This window comes from Struthio camelus, chromosome 27 (genome assembly GCF_040807025.1).
Source record: "Struthio camelus isolate bStrCam1 chromosome 27, bStrCam1.hap1, whole genome shotgun sequence".
NCBI lineage: Eukaryota > Metazoa > Chordata > Aves > Struthioniformes > Struthionidae > Struthio > Struthio camelus.
Window position 1 is genome coordinate 4664851 of NC_090968.1, and position 18421 is coordinate 4683271.

General features: G+C 40.8%; 1 protein-coding gene across 4 annotated transcripts in view; it reads right to left on the bottom strand.

Moving 5' to 3' along the window:
- Positions 1–18421, bottom strand: part of DOCK5 (dedicator of cytokinesis 5) — a 90448-nt gene that overhangs the window by 15419 nt on the left and 56608 nt on the right. For 3 of the 4 annotated variants that reach the window (XM_068920436.1, XM_068920437.1, XM_068920439.1), the window contains 17 exons: positions 18021–18099; positions 16789–16889; positions 15610–15668; positions 14926–15080; positions 13156–13241; positions 12429–12585; positions 11734–11774; positions 11531–11621; positions 10473–10592; positions 9448–9537; positions 8524–8628; positions 6516–6657; positions 4098–4179; positions 3822–3906; positions 2952–3038; positions 2309–2485; positions 190–273 (listed from right to left, as the gene is read on the bottom strand). In XM_068920436.1, coding sequence (XP_068776537.1) covers positions 190–273; positions 2309–2485; positions 2952–3038; positions 3822–3906; positions 4098–4179; positions 6516–6657; positions 8524–8628; positions 9448–9537; positions 10473–10592; positions 11531–11621; positions 11734–11774; positions 12429–12585; positions 13156–13241; positions 14926–15080; positions 15610–15668; positions 16789–16889; positions 18021–18099 — 1741 coding nt within the window. The remainder of the gene's footprint in view (positions 1–189; positions 274–2308; positions 2486–2951; positions 3039–3821; positions 3907–4097; positions 4180–6515; positions 6658–8523; positions 8629–9447; positions 9538–10472; positions 10593–11530; positions 11622–11733; positions 11775–12428; positions 12586–13155; positions 13242–14925; positions 15081–15609; positions 15669–16788; positions 16890–18020; positions 18100–18421) is intronic. The other variant, XM_068920438.1, reaches the window with a different exon arrangement.

Here is an 18421-nt window from a genome sequence, read left to right on the forward strand (position 1 = left end):
GTGAGTGAAATATTCTAGATCACAATTCTACAGTACGACAGTTCTCCTTAAAATAAAAAGAATCCTATACACACATTAAGACTTGTTCTTATAGTACTTATCTACAGTCCCTCCTCCAAAACAATAATGCTGGAAAAACAAAAACATCTGTACTCACAAATATCTTTCCCATCTTTCACAACATGATACCTGTAAAGCAATTAATTGCTTAAGCAGTTCAATTTTATCTTGGTCTTCAGGATGTTCTTGAAGATACTGATCTGTGAAAAAAGCCTGAAAGTAAAGAAGAGAGAAGATGATATCTGAGACTATGATACTTTCACAGCTAGCTTTGAGTAAGAGACAAAGATCCCTGTACTTCAAGACCAATTCATTATTGCCCTTATTCTTCATAACAAGATTGTTTTTAGTCTCTCCCTGCCATAAAGCTGAAGGATAAAGTGAAGAACCATGATTATTTGTTGAAAATTGGGAAGAAAAATACTTCTCTTTTGTAAAGACAAAAAAGAAAAAAAGATTTTACTATTTTTCCTCCGAACCACTGATATGTAAAACATTGCAGTTACTTCATCAGAAGGGTGTTTTTTCAATTCCAATTCCCTTCTCATAAAATAGTATTGATTTGAATAATCAAGGTTACATTACTTGTCATTCAAATGCGAATACCAGAACCAGTCTCAGCATTCTCACTTAAGAAATCCCTTTCATTTTTAGTATTCAATAACCTATAGTATACAACTGCATGTGAACAACCCAACCTCAGCTGCAGAAAAGTGAACAGGCTCTCTCTTAACTGCAATTTCCTTCATCAGCTCTATGATTCAAATCCTACACTTCTGTATGTATTTACCTTTAATCAACAGAATCATGTACAGGCTTAAAGTTGAACAAATGCATGTATACTTTTCTGGACTGAAGCCTTAAAATTGTGCCAATTCATACTATGTGCTATAGAGCGCTGCCTGGAAGCGTATCACAATTCCGAGTCAGAGGAATTTAATTGTTCTTTTCCTAGATAAAACATTTAATAATTTTTCATTCAGTTTTAAAATGCGCCTCTGACCTATTTTAGCCTCTGCATAAATTTTTTCAGTTCTGCATCCCATTAAGTGGACGGTATGCAGAAGTGTTTATAGGCCTGGTGGTATGATTCTGAAACAGGCTAATGTCAAGTGGAGGTTAGCCTGTGAAAGGACTGCCGAGTAGGTCCCAATGGATTTTTCTTGAAAGTGTTTAATTATTGCGAGAAGAAAGCCCACGTTCAAAATGCAGACTTTGGCTTTTGGCTACAATGAAACAATTAAAACCCAAGATTCTAGCCGCCCACAAGAGCCAAATGTTCTCTGCTGATCTTTAGTTGAAGTAGGAAAATATGAACCAGAAATGAGTATTTCCAGATGTGGTAACAGATACTTTGCCTTTCCTAGTTTTAACTGCTTTCCCACTTTCATAATTCTAAACTTTATGTCAACTTTAATTCATAAAAAGAGTATTTAGGGCCAAATTCACCCTAGTGAAGTTTGAGGCTCCTCTGAAATCAGAAGAGTTATACCGCAGGCAAATCAGACCCCCTCTCCCATTTAACTTTTGCACTTCACTTCATGTGATTGCAACATAGCTGGAAAAAATTAAACATTTTAACACCATCCATTCAGTGTACGGAAACAAACAATATATTTCATGCTGGGGTACCATAATTAGATACTAGAAATAAATAGCTTAAGTTAAACATCATAAAGGAAGAAGAACATATACCATGTCAACAACTGAACAAACCTGAATAGTAAAGACTGCTTTTATTCTGAAATAACATGCTCTTTGTTGCAACACTACAAAGACAGAGCATCTGCCGGAAAGAAAAAGCCTTATTTGCTTTATCATTCTGTATTAATACAGTGGAGAAACATAAGCCATTTTGCTTCTATTTCTGGTACTTGTACTGTTCACCGGGATAACTACGCAACTCCACAATGCCCCCATGAGTTGGGGTCATGCTGTTATCACCATTGTAAAGACTAGAAAATGAGGCCCAGAAGAGGTAGATCACTTCTTAATTCTAAAGCAGCGCACAGCTCTGAACCTAAACACTAAAAATGCGTGGGTTTTCCACATTCCAGTTTAGCGGATATCTCTCATCCTTGTTCTTTTCTCTCCATCTTTGAGCTCTGAGCAGATGCAGATAGAGCTACAAAGTACACTAAATCTGAGTAACAGTTAAGAATTGAACTCATTTCTCCCATGTCTCAATGCAGGCCTCTGATACTGCTGAGGGCAACAGACCAAGCTACAGATAAATAGGAAAAATAACCTTTTCATAGTTGGCATATCCCCCCATGACCGCTGGGTCCACAATCCCATTCAGGAGCATAGAGAGAGGATGTACAGGAAGACTCCGGTCCCAGACATGTTGTTGGACAATGTTGCTAATTTTCTCATTGGTTAGCTCCATGGTTTCTATGGCGTTCTCCAAGGGGCTGATCTCTTCCTGAGAGAAAGAGGAACTGGAATTAACCTTCATTCTCCTCCACTGAATATGAAGTTAAGGAACTCCCACATACCAATGGCAGCTCAATAGTTTCCAGCAGAGGATTCTGGATTCCCTGTGCTAACTACTTTGCCATTCAGAGAGATAAAGGCAAGAATGACCTCACACCTCACCCTGGAGAAGCAACAGTTTAGGAACTGGCTGCTGACTGTGGAGTGTGTTACAGAAGTAACCACTCCCCCAAGCATGACAGAGTGAGTCAATGTAGAACTTTACTGCCTGGGATAGAGCTGGCTGCAGAACAGTATAAAAATATAAGCATGTCAAGCAAGATACACGCTTGCTTTTGTCTAAAGCAGAAGCTATTGGTGTGCCACATCCAACAGCGGAAGAGGTAGTCCCAAATGTTGCAAGGCTCTTCACTCCATTAAAGACTGGGTGGATTCAGCCCATAGGCAGAACTCACCGTTGTAATCTGTTTGACTTCAAACCACTTGAGGATGCCTGGGAATGAATAAGCTGTTGTGTAGGTTGTCCTTTCTATCCACATAGTCTAGTTGGAGAAAGAAAAAATTCCAAGATATAAGGAAAATACTGGTCTTCCAGTTCAATTCTCTCCTCTACTACAGCATGGAACTAGGCTGCAAGCACTAGCAGGCAGGACTGAGGCAATGACTTTCACATTTCATTAATTGGGATGGAACTCTGTTTTTGACAGCAAATACCATCTCTACTACTTAAATGTTATCAACATAAGTAACAGTAGGCTGTTTTCCTCTGTGTGGACCACTACTGGTAGGAGTGTGATTACAACATATTTAGCTAGTTACATGCATCATGCACGATCACTACATGCAAGCAACAATATGCCTCACAGGCAGCAAGGAAACATGCTAATATGCTACACCCATGGCTTACTGTCCACTGCAAATCTTAAAAGTTGGCCTAAACTTTAACCGGTCCCTCATGGTTAGAGGTTGGCTTTCTTAAGGACAGCTACGTCATCCACAATTTACCAGGCGCACAGCTGCACTCTGCAGGAAACTGTGGTTAGAGAGCACAATATTTATGCCTCCTTAGATCAAGGTTTTTGAGCTTCAGCTATGGAGCTCCTCAACATACCAGATTGGCTCTGCATAAAGACTGCAATATAAAGTGCAACCCTTTGCTCCTCCTGCATTTCAGTAACAAAATTCCATTACCACAGGCAGAGAAAAAGAAATTGTGACACTGCTGTTCAAAATGCCACTGATATAATAATAAATAGATAAATACACAGAACAGTTTTCTCATCACAAACACTCCAGGCAGTTGGAATGAGAAGTGAAGGACTCACAGCAAATTCATTCTCTGGATCTTTTTCTCCTTTCCTGAATGGCCGGGAGTGGGTGAACTGCTGTACCTCGTTTGCTCTGTAGTAGCTACAAAGAAGCAGAGTAAATGGTGAGTCTTCTCACCTTCCCTCCTCCTTGCACTAATGTTCTTTTGTTTCTTTTCAAAAATAACCAAGTTTAAACTGGGCTGTGAAACAAATCTGCAGATGAGACACAAAAGCACTCCACCTTGTGCCTATGCTATTTGAGGAAAAAATGTAGAGAGAAAAGGAAATTACTTTAAGATCTGCTCAGGAACAGGTTTGTCTTTATAGTTAGGTGGCAGGTTCATCACAGGCTTCACTATAAAGCACTGCACATCTGAGCAGTTATGGTTAAGGATGAAAAACTATGAATCCTTTTGGAAAAATACAGGGAGAGAAATACCCTTCCTGTTTTCATCAAATGTCAAACTTCTCAACAAATCCCTGTGCTCTTGTCACGTTTAAAGAAAAATACTTAGCTGCTCATCAGCAATTCCTGGCATTATATTGCTTGTCGTGGTTTGTGTGCTAGTCATGAATGAAAAGCCCAAAAAGGTAAGGGCTCTAGGAATACTTCCAACTACTGAAATTCCCTCAGAAGCTTGAGTGTTCCAGATTTCTACTTTGGGGAAAGGAAAATAGGATTCTGGACTAGGTTCCATAACGGATCTATCTGTCTCTTCCCCCCTCTAATTCTGTGTCTCAAAACCTTCCAGTACAGTCAAAGCCTCTCCCAACCCTTGAGGCTCAATAAAGCTAGTTGAAGAATGCAGGCTATTATCAGTACACATCTATTCCATATTCAGCTTTTGCTTTTTGTGACCCTTGATAGAAATTCAACAAAATTTTGTAATAAAAGCCCCAAGCACAACAGCTTACAGTGTTGTTCCTGCAGCAGCCTGTTTTAAGGACTGTACTGAAGACTTTACAGCAGTAAAAACCCATATGGAAAAGCAAAGCATAAACAAATTGACTCAAATGAACAGATTCTTTCTGTGAATCACCTGCCAACTTCACTCTGAAATGCCAGTCTTTTACTGACAGGTGTGGTAGCCCCATAGAGCCTTTATTTCACTGAGGATATTTCTACATAGTATTTTGAAAGCAAAGGCAAGGTCATTCTACCTGCACTGAAGAGCCAGCTGGATATAGGCCAAATCTGAACCCCAAACCACACAGACACATTAGATCAAGCACTGAGCCCAAGCTAAAATACTTTCTCTCTCAGGAGAGCTCATTAGCTTGGGCTTTGCACCACGAGAAGCATACAGTTTCTAGTTCAGAACTGGTGCAAGACTAGCCAGTTTACGCATCTAGGCGTTCCCTAAGAAGTTGTACAGCTTAATTAATGCCTCCATTACACTATTACAAACAACCAAAGCAAGGAGGAGACACTGCATCATAAGAGTGAGGAAACCCATTCCAAGTGGGGGTGGGGGGGGTGTCTGACAAAGGAATAATAAGAAAAAAAAAAGTCCCATACACTACAGGACCATCAATCCCTGCCTACTGCAGTGATTTGGGTACTCAAATACCTTGTCTTTTCAGATGGTGTTTGCTAGAGTCAGAGAAGAACCTGTATCAAATCCAAACTATGCAGCTGCTCCCCCTTATAACAGGGCTATGCCAAAGACCTGGAACCAAACACCCCCAAACTTTTGGAATAGTTCAGATCTGGATCCAAATTTTGCAGTTCAGGTTCATCTTGAGCCAACAACATTAGAACAAACACAAACAGATGCAAAGGAAGTAGCTGAAACAAATGAGAAATAGAGGAGGAATCTTTAAACACCAAGTTTGGTCCTGAATGAATTTTCATTTCCTATGTGTATTTAGTGCTTGGCAGGCTCATTGCAAGGGAATCAAGCATCTGCTGTCACTGCTTGAGTTGTGCCTTTGTGCATAGATTTTTAAGGCCAAAATGGACCGTTAGATTCTCTACTCGCCTGTGCTATACAGGCCAGACAAGCCCAATAACTTGGTGTTTACTAACGTACACCTTCCAGCAGCACATCTGCTATCGACTTGAGCTCACAAAGAGAATTTGAAGCATCTTCACCAGGTTGCACTTGGTCATACTCACAACTGAGAGAGAGGTCTTAAGCCTAATGGTCTTCTCTGTTGTGAGCCAGCGTGAAAGCGTGCAACCAGAAATCTATCCCTAGGGCCATTCATCAATCAACATAAACAAACATATTAAACATCACACTTCCTATAAAGCAATTTCTAGGTGGAAAAAGTGAAAGCAGACACTTCATAAGTCCTTGTTAACTGCAAGGAAGTAGAGAGAACACCTCCTTTTTTGTATCCCGCTTCCATTGCTTGTATTTTTCCTCTTTGACCTGGAAATACTAAACCGGATCACATAGTACAGCAGTCAGTACTACCTGCTTCAGAGGAAGATACAGGAAATCCTGAACTGTAGCCTGCTAAGGTTTCAACCTAACAGCAACTCATTCAATCCTGACAACATCAAGTTCTCCTTCTTTTCCAGTACGTTTTTAAATTCACTATTCCAATTCCAGATATTCTTATTTTCATGTCCAGAGCCTGTTTCAAAGACCTCCAGGAGCAATACGTTCCTTGCTCATTGATCTGTTGCTTACTATGTCTGTTATTCAAGGAAAAACGAGGCAGACCAATGTGCCAAAACATATTACAACTAAAAGATACACTGTTTAGGAGAAGACTTGATCTCCTCTCCTGGGGGGGCAGTGCTGGTCATCTTCTCAGCGCTGGGAAACTGGGTCAACAGCTTCAGGTTGAAGTCTTCCCTTCGTTCATACTCTTTGCCACGGTAGATAAAGATTTTGTTCTGTGGGTAGCAGAAGAAAAGGCAGATTAGCCCTAAACAATGCAGTGAGAATTACCTTTCCAAACACACACACACACAGTAGTCTCAGAGGTCTAGTTTATGTCAAAGGTTGTTTCCTAGCTTCAAAGGCAGCTGGAACCAGTGAGAGAGAAACACCGGCTGGAAAGACAACAAAGCAACTCATAGGGGCAAGGCCCTGCAGCGACATCCTTACGTTTGTCTAGAAAGTTCATTTTTCCCCACAAACAAGCGTTACTGAACATGCTCACGCTTTCTGGTGATTTTTTATCCCACTCACTGTGTACTGTTGCATACTTATCTAGCACACATACTGGATACATTTGCTGCTGGTAAGCTGCAGCCATAATTGGTCTGCACACTCTGCCAGCAGTATTGTTTTGGGCCTATTTTATTTACCAAGCAGGAGGTTTCACCACAGCATTTGACACAGACTGCCCCATTGACAGCCAATATGGACATGCAGAGGCATATTTGGGCAGGTGAGATGATGCATTTTCTGGAGTGCCCCATTCCCTCCATGCCTCAAGTCACACCAGCGAGCTTGTGATCAGAGAGTAAGACAGCTCTGGGGCTCCCTAAACAAGCATCAAAGACACAACAATTGATCTTTAAAGGACAGAAGGTGGAACTAGGGTTAAATAGTCCAACTTTATCCTTAGCAAAAGTCACGATGTGATTTTGATTTTCAGGATGGGCATCATGGAACTTGTGCACTGTGAGATAATTCACAACCTAAAGCAAAGAATCTCACCTTTCCTTTGCTCCTCACTTTCAAGATCACTGTAAACTCCCCAAACTCACACATTCAATAGATCAAAACTCAGTCAGAGGTTTGATTTTTTAAGAGAATGTTGTGTCCCAGAAGGTTCTTTAAGGCAAGGAACTGCATGCTCCTTGCCAGTCCAATTTTGATATGACATGGACTTAGGGACCTCTTTACGCACAAAGATATGAGTTCTACCTCCATTCCATTTCTGGCTCTCTTCAGCTGCAGCTAACAAAATGATGAGTTGCGTTGGCAATTTTGCACCACAGACATAACACTAGACCATGGCCAATTTATTTCACGTTGGCCACCAAGCAGTGGCAGTTTCTGAAGGGGCTGGATTCAAAATACATGACCTTGAGGTGAAAGCCTTCTATACCATCCAGTTCCACAGTACTAACTTTTTTTTTTTTCTTTTTTTTTTTTTTTAATTGAACTTGGGTTCCATTTAAGGACAGCAGCTTCAAACCACTGCAGTCTGAAAACGTATATGTTCCTTGATTTTAAATAATAGCTAGGAATATTTTCGACTATGCTGCACACTCCCGATCTGACTTGTGTTGGCTAGCTTCTTGTATTACAGCTAGCATACATTCAACAGTGCTTAGCAGCGATATCAAAGAGGTAGCATCTTTGCATTTTTATTCTTCTGCATGGGTCAGACTCTCATAGATGTGCTTTAATGCTGAAATGATCCACATCCTTAAAAATCAGGTTGATTCAGACTGAAAAGAGATGGGTAAGTTCTTGTCAAGCTAAAGATATTCGAACAGCAATAACCATCTTTCTGAAAATCACTAATACCTAAGACAGATTCTAAGTCCATCTAAGAGCGTATTAATCATCTAACAAACCCAATTGCAACCCACTGACTTTAGCAAAGCTGGTAACACAAAAAATTTGGTCCCTTGTCTTTCTGTCTTTCATAGCCTGGAATGCTTCAAAAGCTTAAGGGATTCAGATCTCTGAGTTTAACTCAAAGGGAAAGTAGTTTGGTATCTGGATTTTTGGGGGAAGCTCTAAAAATTCATCAACTGGGGCTTTTGGGGAACCTGCCACTCCAGAAGTTGAATGCTTACCCGGAGGAAAGAGGGGAAGCCCTGACCATAGTATCCAACAGCAAAGTACTCTGGTTGAGGTCTCATTGCCTTCATGATATTCTCATAAAAAGTAGCTCGTTTTTTCTGAAAAAGAAAGAGGTCCCCAGCTTTTTCACTTTTGAGTTCTCAGAGACACTGCCAAACTACAGCTCACATTCACAGTGACAATTCTTAATCTATTAGTTCTCCTCTATAGAATATTTTTACAATGGGTTTTGGAATATCTCATATTTGTCTTCTTACTTGTTTAAATATGGGACTTGTTTGGGCCAGAATCAACTTCATTTCCTGGTTTGCTGATATGAGAACAATGCCATATTTTTTGAGATTCCAGGAAAATATTTAAAACCCTTGACTATTGCAACACAAATTAAAAATAAAAATGTTAGGAAGCTGAGCAGACACAACTGGTGACAAATGTCAGAGAACTGGCAGAAATAAAACTGGGCAGATGACTCTCATATGAAAGAACAAAGAGCAGCTGGTTACATCTTTAACCTTAAAAACAAAGCAAAACAAAAAAACAAAAACAAACAAAAAACCACACAACACAACCAGCACAGAGGCTATTATAATTCTATGTTTGTACATGAAAGCTTTACCACTGAAATAACAAGGTGAAGAGATATGTGGAACCTGATAATATACTATGCAAATGTTAGCTAATTTGATTAATAATAAAAATGCTAAACATCTGCACATGATATTATCATACTAATAAAGTCAAAAAATAAAGACTTAAAAATAGGAATTAGGAAAATACTCCTCTAATATTAAGCTTGAGTTGAGGAGTTGTTGAGGAGTTATGTTTGTTTGTTTTTAACATGTGTTTTGGACTGAACCTGCTCAAAAACAGTAATTTAAGCAGCCAGTAGCCTGCTGAAACAGAGAAAGAAACCTTACCAGGAGATTACCAAGTCCCTCATAATCAAAGACCTTGTTTTCATACATGTTAGCCAACTCCTTGCTTAGTTGAATGGCTTTTTCCCACATCTCCATTGGGGATGAAGGGAGGCAGGCGGGGAAAGAAGAGCACAAGCAAAATAAAACTCAGTTAAAAGCATTCATTTATCACAGAAAGGTAAGTAAAAAATTCAGCTGATTTCAATTCAAGTAGTATTTTAATGTTCTGCCAACTTTCCCTTAAGACTCCACGCTATATATTTTTACTACAACGATCATAGTCACACAGCTCTTAATTTATAGATCTCAACGTGATTTATAAAGTAATGTTACTATTGTATCTCCTGATAGGGAAAATTGAGGCACAAAAGATGGAAGGATATGCTTAAAAAGCAAAACAGAGAAGCCTCCTACACTAATACTTCAGTCCCTGTGTCACACCTCCTCAGGTGTGTCGCATTTAGCTTTTTCCCCTGCAACAGACAGCTTCTCATAAAAGGAAAAATAAAACATCTGTCTCTCATAACAGCCCCTTACAGTCAAATTCTCTTCTCAACATATGCTGCAAAGAACAGCCGCCTCAAACCTTCCCTTCCATGGCCTCCACGCTCACAAGCGGTGAACAAAAAGAGAAGATTGCAGAACCATCTATCCAAAGTGCAACTAACAAATTTCAGTATCAGCCAGACAAGCCACATTTATTGCAAAACTCTGACAAAAGCCATTGCCCAGGGAAAATAAACAAACAAAAAAACCAAAAACCCACCTATCGTTTTCTGATCTACTCAGTATTTGGAACGTGATTAATTTTACAGATACTCTTTGAGTAACATAGGAATGAAAGGATTCAATCATGTAAGACAGATACCCTGCTTGTGCTAGAACTCTGATCGTTCTTAAAAAGTCAAGCCTAAAGCATCAGACTTGTTGTGGAATCATGTTTGCTTTTCCCTCAAATCCTACTTCTACCAGCTATGTTCCCCAAGCTAAGTATTTACCACTCGCTCACTTAGACTTAGACTCACTTTGCCTCTGTCGAAGAAAGAGATAATTTCTTGGTAGAGTTTTTCCTTGAGTTCCTGTTGCGAGTAGACGTAGTAGCTGTCCCTCTGCAGCAGATGAGCAGCACAAGGCTTCTCAGACCACTAGTATACAGGAAAATAGGCAACATTAAAAGAACTGGCACATTTTAGGTAAACAAATCCTACAGTGGCTAGACTCACTTTCTGCATGGATGTTCTCAAGACAAACCCAGCATCAAAGCAAAGGGAAATCAGGTGATTTTAGCAGTGATATAAGCAGAGTTGGCTGATTAATATAAATTAGGAATGCACACACAAACACTGCATCTCAGCTGCACAGTTAGTAAAAAGGAGCCAGTAAGCAGCAATTTCTTAATCACTCCAGCCAGTTGCTCAGAAAAACCATTGGGATTATTATACCCGTTCTGCTACACAGATCAACGGTCAGAAAGTTTTTTCTGCATGCAAAAGTTAATATTAAGTGACTTTTAGAATTCATCTGAACTTGTACAATTTGTTTGCAATCACATTTAAAAAATCACCTTAAGATTTTAATGTAAGTTTTGTTGCATCTGCAAAATTGGTATGATTTTGGCTTAAGACACTATCATCAACTGAGACACGGTAGTTGAATGCGCATGCTCTAGTAACCTGTGGTAGACGCGAAGTACAAGAGGTTGACTTCAATCCAAATTAGAGATGACATAAACTAATGCAATTTTACAATGCAAATTGTTCACACAGAAGTGAAAGAAACAGTAACGTGACCCAGAAGATGTGCAAGCCTCACATTTCACAAAGACCACGTGATAAACTGATGCTAGGAATGTTACAAGGTTTTTCCTGTGGCTTTTGGTTTTTTGTTCCCCCCCCCCCCTTTCATCCATCTGTTCAGCTGCTATGTAATTTATAAAATTATGAAGCTCCTTAATGACCTCTAGAACCTAGGTTATGCAAAGCCACACAACAGCAGAGAATAAATTGTTTATTTTGAGCTGTTTGCGTTTCATTTAAAACCTATACCCTGACAGTAGAAACTGAAATTGCCTCTAATGTATTACCTGGAGCAGCTCTGCATGGAGGAGGAGAGTGTATGCTGCCTCTGTGAAGTTCTCACAGTCTGTGTGCAGGTCCCGGAGTTTATAGAGATACCTAAATGAATGAAAAGCAATTGTTATTTTGTAAGGAGGACTCCTGTAACACTGTACAGAACACCAGGGGAAATAAAGGCTTCTACACAGGTCTGTGGAGGGAGCCATCTTACCTGATATAAATATCCTCCCGTTTCTTCTCCTTATAAAAATTCTGCCAAGAATAGGAAAAGGTAAATCAAGCTGATGTAAGCTACCATGGCTTCCCATAATCATCTCTAGAAAAATAATTTAGGCATCACTCAGATGTTCCAATGATCTTCACTATCACTTTGCCCACGTAAATGCATATATCCCTGCAACCATCCCTTTGGTATAAAGGAGGTTTTGATATCATCTCTAGAGAAGGTATTCAGTCAAAGAGAGAAAGTGATTGTCCAAGGTTACACAGACTCTCTGTGGTGGAACAGGGACTTAAGCTCAGATTTCTCAAATTATCAGCTACCCATTGTTCCTGCCGGTATTTCAGGACCTCAGATTAAACAAGGACCAGCCACATGATTTCATTTTGGACTGTACATCTTTCAAAGGCTTATAGCTGCTGATAGCCAGTAGCCTGATTTCGGCCCATCATTAACCAGAAGAGGCACGAAGAATCATTTACAACCCTGAAATTTTCCTTCAGTAGGCTCTTATTCAATAGCTTCCTTCCTGGAGGTATACAAAAATTATTTTCCAATGAATTATTTTGCAAGGTAAACTGAGTTCACCATATTCATTCTAGTGCACCTCATCTTCCCCAGGATCGCATCACACAAAGCCAGGTCAGTAAGGAAGCACCCATATCCAAATTCAACCTTCCCCATACCAGCACGTTGACGGTGCAGCTCATACGGTTCTCCTTGCTTTCATCGTGCATGATCGTCCTGTAGTCTAGCAGATTCTCCAGCAAGCTGCTGACCAGCAAAGCAAACACTTCTCCAGAACCAGATAGATATTTATGTTTCCGACAGTGCTCCAAGAGACTGCAAGCATACCCGGAGAGAGCAAGAGAGATGGAAGGGGATACTCAGTTGAAGTTCTGAGTGGTGATAAATAGAACTTCAGTGAAGTTACCCAAATAGCCCCTCAACTAAGAGTCAAACACATTTCAAGAACAGAGATTCTCGCAGTGCAGAACAGGACACAACACACACAGGCCTGACATATCCTAGTTAGGCAGGTCCCAGAGGTCAAAGCTTGCCTTGTCAGTCAAAAACCCGGGTCATGCTTTTAGTGCTAAAACAAGGCTCTGATTTTGGTTTAGCCTCCAAGCCTGCTGTTCCAAGCTTTTCTGCTCACAACCACCTTGCCAGCTTGGCACCTTCTTCTAGGCTTACATCCCCCAGTTTAGGATTATTGTGTAAACTGCTGCTCTAGCATAAAAGTATCATTTTAAGGTAGTCGGGCTCAGCATACCTGCTTAGCATTAAGATTGCTGTCAACTACACTGTCTCCCTGCTCACTGGACTAATGAGTTAGGGTTTCCTTGCATTAGAAAAAAGCCAACTAGGCTGGAAACATCAAAGAGCCTCCATGTTTGTCACAGAACTTACAGTTTCTCCAGCAAAATCTTGTACTGTTCATCCCCTCGGCCACCCTCCACTTCCTGGTCCAGCTTGGTTATTAACTCGTTTTCAAACTGGAAAGACAAAAAACACATCAAACGGACAGTAACTCTCAAGAGCATGATTGGAACATTAGTCACTCTTGTGGCTGGTGTTTCTGAACTGCCCCACCATCAGGCACTGGTTTTACAGGCCAAGCTAGAGGATGTTTTCATTACTGGAGCAGAATAAAAATGGTACGAAGCCACTATAACAAGGACAGGGCAAACAAATGAGTCCTCTCACATCTTACAGTTGCTGGGAGTTGATGCTCTGGTGCAGTGTTTCTCCTTCTACCCCATCCACTAGCAGTTCAGTTTTGCTAGAATGGAGAAGCATCTGTAATGACCAGCCTACAGATGATAACAGTCATTCACTCACCCTAAACTTAACGATTACCATCAGTTAAAGGTAAGTCACAGTTCCCTAACCAACATAAACAGGTGCAGCTAATAATTAAAGCCACTTCTCATGCAACGATAAGCGAGTGCTGTGTGATTATCTGTGTTGAGCCACAGAGACACACCCCGTTATGTGCAAGCATGTCAAGTACATGAGTCACTTAGAATTCAGTTACCAAGATTTAAACATTCAGGCTCCAAACTATCAAGGACACTAGAGCTAGTATATAAATATCACTGGAATGGAAAAACCCACGTCACACATCCTGTTTCCTTCTGCTGATTCCAGAACCCCCGAGACCCTGGGAGCAACAGTGCCAAAGACTGATGACCCCAAGGGAAGAAAGACCCCATGCACACACTGAAGTTAGGGCTTAAGTTGGTGTGAGTAAGGTGCTTAAGGAAATTCACATCACATTTGACAACAGTCTGAAATGCCAAGGCGGCTGCCTCTTGGATGGATGGCTCCTACCCATCTCCAGGGAGAAGACTGTCTACAGCATAACTAGAGGGTCCCCTGCCTGCCAGCTGAGATGTTAATATCTGATATCCCTAGAGGAAAGCTGGGAGAAAAAGTCCGTAGAAACTGCAGCGAAAAGTTAACATAAGGGCAAAAGAGAGGATCCTCTTTTTCTTCCTTCCTGTTTTCTCAGTAGCAATAAGCAGCAACTTCCAGAGGAATTAACACAGGTTTGGAAGTCAGGGACCCCAGGTCCTGTTCCCAACTCTGTCCTTTGACTTGTCTAGCCCTCAGCAAGTCATTTCTGTCCTCTATATCTCCATTACATAATGAGGACGTCAATATTCACAAGTGTGTTGTAAAATTTAAAGTTAACGAAGGGTTAGTCAGTATGTAAATAGCTACGTGGTGTTATTAATAATTGAAGTGGGACACTTGACTGTCCAGTAGTTTTCTTTACAGAAACTTACATATACAGTCAAAAATACGCCTTAGGGGAATTTATATTGTTATTATAAATGTAAATAGCAGACATTACTTTGTAGAGTATCCTTTCAGGATCTCAAAATTGCTTCACAATTTAGATGTGGTATTTACACATCTGCAAATGCATAATGACTTGAAAACAAAGATGTTCATTCAATCACCCAAAGTCATGCAAGGGTACAGTTAGGGACAGAAGTGAAGATTCCTGGCTCTTAGTCTTCCACCTCAATTATTACGTCAAACCACTTGTCAACAACTTCCCAAAGTGTTTGGCACAATAGTTAGGCTTTTGGTTTGTTTATGTTCTCTCCTTCTTCTTCCTCCCAATGTGTACTGTGAAACAACTGCACTGAAGATACCAGGCTTCCTTACCATATGGAAGTTTCCATTGCCACTAAAGTTAAACTCGCACTGCATCATATCAAAGAAGATAGGAATAGTAGCTTTCCGTAGCTCAGGCTCTGGAACCAGAGTTACCTCCAGGATTGGGCCTACCATTGCTGGAATAAACTTTATTTTGTGGGGACCTGCAAGAGAGACAAAGTCAGACATAGCCTAATGGAACACGGCTGCTTGAAGGTATGCGATGTGTGGGTATCCACATGTGTAAGCACATTAGTCATAAAATAAAGACAATAAAACACAGGTATTCTGATTAGAAAGCATTTTCTATGTGGATAATGGCCATGTAAGGTAGATTTAATATGTTATAGCTCCAAAATTCAGAAATAGTCCAAAAAGGAAGGAACTGAATTGTATGCACGTTGTTAAACCATGAAGGCTCTTCAGAAAATTCTACTCTTGTCCTTCATATGGTAGAATATCCTTTATGTGGAATCTCTAAGAGATCATCTCACCAGCTGACATGGAAAAAATATCTGCTCTTCCAAACTGGTTTGTTTCCAGAAAAAGGAAAACAGACTTTGTGCTCTAGAACAGCTGAGCCTATGTACATTTTCCCCACATTAAACATGACTGGCTTTTATGAAGAAATAAGGGATTTTATTCAAGCTCTGAAGCTGGATTTCAAGATAACTGTCTTTAGATGGAACTCACCCAAATTATACCACATATCCCTTATTTTGAAGCCAATTTCTTTCCTTATGTCCCCGTACCTAGAAAGAAAAAGAACGATGAAAAGGCCTATACACTGGAATTACCTTTCAAAGGCTCCTGAAGAACTTTAATGGCACAACCACAAAACATAACCCTGTCTTTAAAAAAAAAAAAAAAAAAAACCCACGCATAAACCTGAATATGCTGGACATTTATGACAAGAATTTGAGCACTCACGGATGATCTTCCATATTAAGCATCTGCCAAAAGGTTCCTCAACACCACATACCTTCTGTTAAGGACAGTTAAGAAGTTCAACCCTTCCTTTTTAATTCCTCACCCTGCCCAGTACCAATGCTTAGTGCACAAAGGAAGAGACTGGCCATGTGCCCTTCTGGCAGAAGACTGCAGATTCCCTGAGAGCAGAATAAAGCTGCAGTCTTGCTGCTTCATGCAATTTTACCTAGAATTTTGCTGACATCAAGAGAACGGAAGAATATTTAATTACCAGGATCTCTAAAACCTTTATTATTGCAGAAGAATGCTGGCAAACATAAACAATGTATGCTGTCACAAAATTCCATGCCAATATCCACAAAGACATCTAGATATTGGATTCCAGTGTTAAGTATCTTTGCGAATTTGGTCAAGTTACTACAGATTACACATTCTGCAACAAATTATAACTATTTTGTTCCACTTAATTCACATAGCGTTAAGCTCATCTCATGACTTTTGGGGCTGATGAATGCTTCCTGAGATGCTCTGGCTTTCAAAGCAGAAAAAGCAAAGAGAAGGCTTTAGAAAGTTGCAGGGCTTTTAGGATTCTTGCTTACCTATCTTACGTTATGGGCGAGGACTTGCATAAAATATTGCTTTGAGAACTGTGGCAAGCCTTCTACTGCAGATCTTAGTGGAAAGACTCTTTTGACAAGGTGCTTAAATTCATCTCAAACAGTTTATGGTCTGTCTAACCAGACTTAGACGTCTACTGTGTAACAGCTTAACATCTGCACTAGTCACCCCTTCTCCTTTTATCATCATTCACTAATCGAGCACTTCCACGGCATGTTCATCTCACTTGAAGACTGTATAGGACATATCTGGAGAAGCACAAATACGGTTTCTTAAAAGTAAAAAGGCCTGGCCACTTCTTAACGCTTCTTAACATAAACTCACTTCTTGATAATTTTGTTGCGTTTGGCTTGCGAGAAGGTCTCCAACTGGAGGGATTCATGAGTGAGAAAGGCCACTGCCAAATGGAAATAGTTATTCCAGAGCTGTGGAAGAGAAACAAGTCTAAAATAGCAGAAGACAAAGGAAAAGTAACAACTAGCACAAAAGAGCTACGCAGCCCCAAAGGCTGCGGTCTCCCAGGTAAACGTTAATGAGGAAGTAAGTATACTGACAGGGAGTACAGCATAGCTCAGTCAGTGTTCGCAGCCATAACAGGCAAGCAAGAAGCATACATCAACTCAGAATTTTTCACTCATTTCACTTGACCCAGCAGGTCGAGGGAGGTGATCCTCCCCCTCTACTCAGCCCTGGGGAGGCCACATCTGGAGTACTGTGTCCAATTCTGGGCTCCCCAGGACAAGAGAGACATGGCACTACTGGAGAGAGTCCAGCAGAGGGCTACAAAGATGATGAGGGGACTGGAGCATCTCTCCTAGGAAGAAAGAGCTGGGCCTGTTCAGCCTGGAGAAGAGAAGACTGAGAGGGGATCTCATCAATGCGTACAAGTATCTGAAGTGGGGGGGTGTCAAGAGGATGGGGCCAGACTCTTCTCCGTGGTGCCCAGTGACAGGACAAGAGGCAACGGGCAGAAACTGAACCACAGGAAGTTCCATCTGAACATGAGGAAAAACTTCTTTACTGTGAGGGTGACCGAGCGCTGGAACAGGTTGCCCAGAGAGGTAGTGGAGTCTCCTTCCCTGGAGATATTCAAAACCCGCCTGGACGTGACTCTGGGAAATATGCTCTAGAGGACCCTGCTTGAGCAGGATAGGTTGGACTAGATGAACTCCAGAGGTCCCTTCCAACCTCAACCATTCTGTGATTCTGTGATTTCAGCTTGGACTTTCCACCTAGAGGAAATGACGATGGGCAAGTCCACACAAATTTTGTTCTTAACTAGCCATGCATAAGTCAGCTTTAGCCAGCATGCCACTGAACTTGAGCTTGTAAAGCCTGCAACAGTTCCATTTGCTTGCACTTGTTGCTGCACTAACCACAGTTCTGTAATTCAGAACTGGTTTGCATTCAGCTGCTTTTCTGCGCAAGACTACGGGTATTTCTACTCGCATCCTCTGTATCAACAAATCCAGTAACAGTAGGATTTGCTTGTTTGTACTGCCTTTCAGGAATCAGTAGGGTCCAAAGGAAAAATCCAGAAAAAACAGAACTACTACCTGGAGTTCAAAATTTGCCTGATCCAGAAAGAAACGGTTGAGTACAGATGTAAACTGGTTCACTGCGCGGAGGAAAACCCTGAAAGAGGTAAAGAAATCAATTAAAAAGGTGGCTCTTCAAAGAATAACATTGTAGTTCTGGGATTAACCCCATGACCCCTACATGCAAGCTCAGAAGGGCACAAGAATAGATGGTCCCAATGAGACAAGTATTCCATTATAATGCTATTTCACCTCTTTCCCATTATAAGGACATTCACGGAAGCTTATTTCTCTGATTCTGAGCAAAAGAAACCTTTACTGGGGGGCGTAAAACAAATGAAAGGCTTTTTGGGTCATCCAGTCCCTATGACAAGGCAGTGTCATTCCAGATGGTAGTTTCTCCTATGCTTAGCCTATCC